The 6,234-nt window shown below is 37.4% G+C and overlaps 1 protein-coding gene across 2 annotated transcripts in view; it reads right to left on the bottom strand.

The window, feature by feature from the left end:
- Window positions 1–480: 480 nt before the first annotated feature.
- Window positions 481–6,234, bottom strand: part of Cow (Proteoglycan Cow) — a 47,233-nt gene continuing 41,479 nt past the window's right edge. Inside the window, exons 6-11 of one of the 2 annotated variants that reach the window (XM_015171369.3) lie at window positions 5,833–6,032; window positions 5,643–5,762; window positions 5,296–5,398; window positions 4,841–5,236; window positions 3,482–3,619; window positions 481–2,373 (exon numbers count right to left, since the gene is read on the bottom strand). In XM_015171369.3, the coding sequence (XP_015026855.1) occupies window positions 2,267–2,373; window positions 3,482–3,619; window positions 4,841–5,236; window positions 5,296–5,398; window positions 5,643–5,762; window positions 5,833–6,032 (1,064 nt within the window). In that variant the 3' untranslated portion in view covers window positions 481–2,266. The remainder of the gene's footprint in view (window positions 2,374–3,481; window positions 3,620–4,840; window positions 5,237–5,295; window positions 5,399–5,642; window positions 5,763–5,832; window positions 6,033–6,234) is intronic. The other variant, XM_002054694.4, reaches the window with a different exon arrangement.

The raw sequence follows: 6,234 nt of genomic DNA, 5'->3' as shown, positions 1-6,234 counted from the left end.
ATATATTCCTTATTGTAATCTTAAAAGCCTGTAAATGAATAAACTAAAGTTGAAAACGAAAAGTAATTTGATTGAAGTAATTCGATTGAATTTTGAATGCCAAAGTTGATAATGATTTTATTGTTTGTAATATACTTCACTTTTGGCTCACTAGTATTAATGCAATTTACTTAATACACAAGTACATAAATACATACATAAATACAATCATGATCATAGTATATAGTCAGTTTATAGAGTGTACACCACGCGTCAATTTTTAAATGCAGCCAAAAACACTATTTCCACACATGTTCTCAAATTATTATATATATTATAATAATATATATATATATATATATGTGTATACATGTTTATATATATTTGTTTTTCTTTTTCTTTTTTAATGGTAATCGATTTTTGCTATATAATAAAAAGTTCTTTAAGCCCAATTTTTGTTTGTCAGGCGCATTTGTTTAATTTTTTTTGGTTCTACTTTAATTTGCTATTTGCTATTATTTTTGCAAGCATTTTCTTTTAGTGTGTCTAACAAGTTTTTCATTTCGCAAGAAAAGCCAATATTAAAAGCAAAATTAACGAAATGAATGCCCAACTAAATGGATGCTTGTGGATTATGATTGAATTTGGGTTTATTTTCTCTTTGCTGCCACTTATATACTTACATACATTTAAACATATTATTTTATGATGTATTTATAATAATTCTTTTATATATATATATATATATATATATATATATACTCGTACGTATGCATAAGCATTTTTCTCTTATCGTATATTAGATAATGTGATTTATGTGGAAATTTGTAGATCTCATTGCGGTGAGCCTGGTTGCAAGTTAAATGTCCTCATTAAAATGTAATTGCTAATTCTTGTTCATTTCTGTTTTGCCAAATGCAAAATGTAATGCAGAGTGTGGTCAGATCTAAATGTGTGTTGTTACGTGTGTGTTGCTACATTTAAGTGAATGCTCCGTTTTCACCTGAAGCCGTGCAATTCACACTAAATCCGCGGTTACAACTATTACATCAAAGCGGTGCCCATATGTTTACCAAGTTCTCGGATACTCTCTCTAAATAACGTCGATTGTGACTAAGCTAGCGCTTACAACACCCCCGCCTTCCCATATGCCTTCAGCTCGCACTACGCACGGTACGCTAGTTAACTCTAAATGAATGCGTTTTTATTTAGTAAGTGTATCTATAAGTGCTACTTGGGGCATGTTCGTTAGACGCACGATTTTATATGCAACATTTATAGCTAGGCATGGTAATAAAGCAACGGAATTTCTTTTTTTGCTATGTGCATTGAACTCTTTTTCCTTACTGATTCTCAACTTCTTCCAGTTCTTTTTCATTTTTTTTTTGTTTTTTTCAAACTTTTCAAAACCTATCACATAAATATATATGTTTTTTTTTTTGGGCGGAATTTTTAGCGTGTGTCTTTGGCTTTTATTTTGATATTGTGATAGGACAGAGGAGAGCATAGAAGAAAGGGCCATAAACATTTCAAATGTCTAAACTAATCTCTTTAAACGCTAGAAGACGGATTCGCGTGCAATAATATAGGCCATGGTATTATATGTTGCCTAACTGAGTAAAAACAGATGTTTGCATGTGTGTGTGTGTGTGTGTGTGTGTGTGTGTATTGGCGTGTGTCTGTGTGTGTTTACGGGGTAGGGCTTCGGATATTACGAAAAGTGTTTACTGTGCCATTTTGCTAGATGTGTGTGAGTGCTTTCTTTTTTGGGTAAATAAACCCCGAACAATGGGTTTGGGTAACCTTATGTGTATAAGCTAATTTTAGCATCTCTTTAATACCAATTTTGCGTGCAATGCGCCCTGAACTATGCCACATTTTGCTCGCCGTAAGCAAATCTAACAATGACACTGGAATTCAGTATTCAAATATTTTTCGTATTGTATTTTGTTAGTTGTTGTTTTTTTTTTTTTGATATTTTTTTTTTTTTTTGTTATTTATACTTCTAACATTTTTTGCGAGTGTTGATTTTGCTGCTAAGTATACGATGCTATATGTAGTTGTAGTTCTATTCGAAAACTCTTACTTGTCTACTGCACAATTAAGTATTGGGTTTTCGCATTTGCTTCTCCTTTTTTTTGTTTCTTTGCTTGTTTTCTTTGTAATAATATTAATTTTTTAACGCTTACGCAGTAATGCTCGCTGATTGAATTCGAGGACTCCGGGCAATTATTGCCCATGGTCATCAATACTACCTTTAAGCCAATACGCTGCGTGTCCTTGGCGCTTAAAAGACCAGCATCTGATCGGCGCTGCCCTCCGCGCTGTCCTCATCGTCGGCGCCCTCATCTTCGTCATCGGATGTTAGCGAGGCGGCATTATTTACCACGGACTCTGTGCAAATGGAATGTAAAATTAAATTTCAGCTGTGCCAAGTCGAATGCCCGGCATGGCCATGGCCTCAAATTAGTTTGTTCATCGAACGTGCGGCTGCCTGCCCGCAGTAATAAACATAAGCATAAATCTTAAATGAATATTACAATGGGTTTTAGCAGATTTAGCACTAATCTGCCTCAGCTTTGCGTGCATATTTAATGTGGCCCAAGGCATTCTCTATTAACCAACGGACCGTGATTCGTTTTACAATTGCACATGCAGAAAGAAGCCAAGTTTCTTTGCTCAGCTTATGTGCCATGCATGGCGTATGCGTAATATTAATAGCTAGACTTAATTATGGAGAATAGCTTTGGGCTAGCATACTTTCATATTAACTCAAATTTAGTTGGCCCAGCCCTTTAGGCTGATAACGTATACGCAGTGTGGCATTTGGTAGGTTTCATTCCTTGAGCTTATGGATTTAAGCAATCATAGGATAAAAAACTGGCATAGAGTCATTTCCGCAATAATTTTAGCTTTGAATACTGCAAGTTGAACAAATGTAAACAGCAAATTGGGTCGATAATATCTTAGAGCATAGAGACTTGAGAGAAGTTTAAATTTTGACTTCAATATTATCCAAATTCTATCCTTTAATCAAAAGAAGTTAAACATAAACGCGATTAGATTTGGTTTACCGAAAAGAATCTGTTTAATATATTTACTAAGATGCTATTGATGTTATCAAATAACAGTTACAGCTGTTACGAAGAGTTGTATGTTAGATATTGGAAAGTAACAGTTACAGATATTACTGTGATGCATAGCTTTATCGCTTATGATAGCTGACAGTAACAGTTACTGCTGTCACTGTGACCAAATGTAAGATATATCTATCACTGGTGCTTGAAAGTAACAGTTACAGCTGCAACTGTTATCAAATAAGTTTTTTTTTATCGCTTTTAATAACAAATGCATGTTTTGCTAAGAGATAATACATGAATTTTTATAGATCCAATATCTGTCACTGTGACAGTTGCAGCTGTCAGTGTGATTTATACTTATGTATTCGAATACACTTATGCATATGCAAATGCCAAGTACTTATTTGTTGGACCATACTCACCGCAGTTGGGCTTTCCACGTGTGCGTGTATTGGCGAATTCGACTCCATGCTTGTCCACACACCAACAGACACCCACCGAGTTGTGGCACTGTGTGGGCTTGTAGAATCCTTGGACATCGCAGTCAGGTGCGTAGGCGCCTAATTAGTTCATGCCGCCCAACAATGGCAACATGAACAACAACAACAACAGCAACAACAAGTAGAAGAAGAACAATAACAATGCGCAATTTTTAGTAAGTCTGCATAATTTGCAGTCGTAAATGAGAAAGCAGCACAAGCGAAATATCATGATATTGTATTGTATTATTTTGTTTTGTGTTGCTCTGCATTTTATTTGTACTTTTTGGGTCGTGTGGGTAAAAAAATAGCCAAGAGACACAACGTGGCAGAAAATAAAAGAACAAAATTATGCAGCTAAAGTTTACAATGGGACAACAAAAACACGGACACTAGGCAGCAGAAAAAACTTTTGTGTTGTTTTTAAAAGTGTTTAATTTACTGGCTTAAAAGTTGCGTTTGGCTAAAAGGTAAACGAGAGCGGAAAAGCGAGAGCGCATAGAGAATAAGTATAAAAATGGTGTCCTGTTTAACTGTTGCTTTGGCTACTTATGTGTGAGTGTGAGTGTGCATGGGAGAGTGGTATTCGGTAATGTGTATAGATGTGTGTGTGTGTCTGCGTGTGTATCACATTCAGGCGCTTAATTATAGCTCGAAAAGAGTTAAACGTTGTGTGAAAAGTGTAAAGCAGCATAAACAAAACAAAGCGCAGACAGCGAATCAAAAGAGAGTCATAAACAGATAGACAGTGACAGAATGATAGAGTGGGAGTTAGCCAAGAAACGGAAAAGGTAAAACCAGATAACTTCTCTAGCTACCCGCCTTGGAGAATTGTGTTTAACTTTTATTGTTGTTGTGTTTGCGTTTTACAGCCATTTCGCAATTAAAACCGAGAAATATAACTCATCCTCGGGCTGCCGAAGCTTCAATACCTTTGCAGACAATTTAATTAAACTGGAATATATCCTAGCATATCAAAAAATTCGTCTTATCACTCACAGCTTTATGATCGACCAGAACATAAAATAGTATTGTATTTTAAAGTGAAACATTTTAAGTAAGATTCGATCCAACACAGAGACAGACGGACTTTCGGAATTATATGTCGAAATACTTATTTGGCCTTATGTCTCATTCAATGGCATGTCCTTCTAAACATATGTTTCTTTGAGTTTAATCCCTCTGCAAGGGTATACAAATAAATGAAAGCGAAACCCGAAAACAACAAACACAACTCAATAGAGAATATATATAGAGAGAAGATATTAGTGTTATGTTAGCTAGATAAATGGCCACCTGTACCTATCTCACCTGCAAAGTCGCCGGCGATTCTTCGGCGCACTGCAGCACAGGGACGATCGGTCTTCTCGAAGCAACGGCACCATTCGCGAGTATTGATGGAGCTATCCTGATCCAGGTCGCAGGTGTCAATGAATGGCTTGATGCAGCGCTCGTTTTGATCGTGCTCCAGATCGTACATCTCCTGCAGCGACAACAGGCCATCGTTATTCAAATCCAGATGCCCAAACATCCACTTGGCCTCGGTCTTGCAGGCGGGTGGGAAATGAGCCTTGGACTTTTGGCTATGCTGGCGACGCTTCTTGCTATCGGCCATAATCACGGAGAACCAGTCGAGCAGACGATTGCCAATGGCGGTCAACTGCTGTGGCTTGCATTCGGCCGACTTCGAGGGATAGCCTGGCATGATAGAAATGGACAGTCAATTAATTTCAGAATAATTTTCCAGCCAAACTTACCACTTGGATTATTATTTTTGACGAATTTTTGTGGCTGCTTTTCAACGACCTCGTTCTCATTGTAATTACGCATCTTGTGCTTATCCTCCTGGTACTTGCCATCCTGAAAGAGTTTGAAATGAGTTTAGGAATCAAACTAAGTGCCTTGGACTAGCGTTGGGTGTGGTAGGTGCTTTTCGTGGATATAAGGTTATGCTAAACAATGTTCTCTGGCTTGATTCATATAAATATGCCAACTTTAGGGACACTTCATATCAAAATTATAACACCTCCTACAAGGACCTCGTGTCGACTGTGTGTTCGTATTACGTGAAAAATACATATTTTAATAGATGACGTTTCCTTACCTTCTTGTAAGCAGTGTACTTGAGGTACTTGTAGTGCTTGTTGTCATATTTGATCTCTTCGGGCGTGAACGTGTACTGTGCATTGATGTGATTAAAGTGACGATTGTTGTCATCCTTATCCTGTTGTTTGGACGCACGGAATGCATATTTAATTGTGTGTTGCCTGTCTGCCAGCTTGGACTCTACTTACATTCATTATGGTATTGAAGTCGTTATTGTTGCTGCCCATAACATTGCCGCTGCTCATCATGATGTTGTTGTTGTTGCTGTCCTTGTAAGCCTGCTGCTGCTGCTGCTGCTGTTGTTGCTGGTCCAGGCTGATTTTCTTGTTGTATTTGCTGTAGCCACCACGTTCGCCGAGTCGCTGCAGTCTCTTGCCTTCGGCTGATTCTGCAAAACGAGGCAAAATGGCCGCCATAAAATCGCTTGGCTGGGCAAACTTTTTTTAACCTGGCGCTGGCCACTGAGGTCTCATTTGTACTTTATGCATGCTGTTTTTATTCTTTATTTAAATTTTTTAATACTGCACTGCCCCAGAGCAAAACAACAAGAGTTGCAATGCGCTTTCAGCTGTGCAAATTCAAAATTAATG

This window comes from Drosophila virilis, chromosome 2 (assembly GCF_030788295.1).
Source record: "Drosophila virilis strain 15010-1051.87 chromosome 2, Dvir_AGI_RSII-ME, whole genome shotgun sequence".
Classification (NCBI taxonomy): Eukaryota; Metazoa; Arthropoda; class Insecta; order Diptera; family Drosophilidae; genus Drosophila; species Drosophila virilis.
Note: the sequence above shows the minus strand (reverse complement) of the source record. Positions and strands in the feature narration are given on the sequence as shown.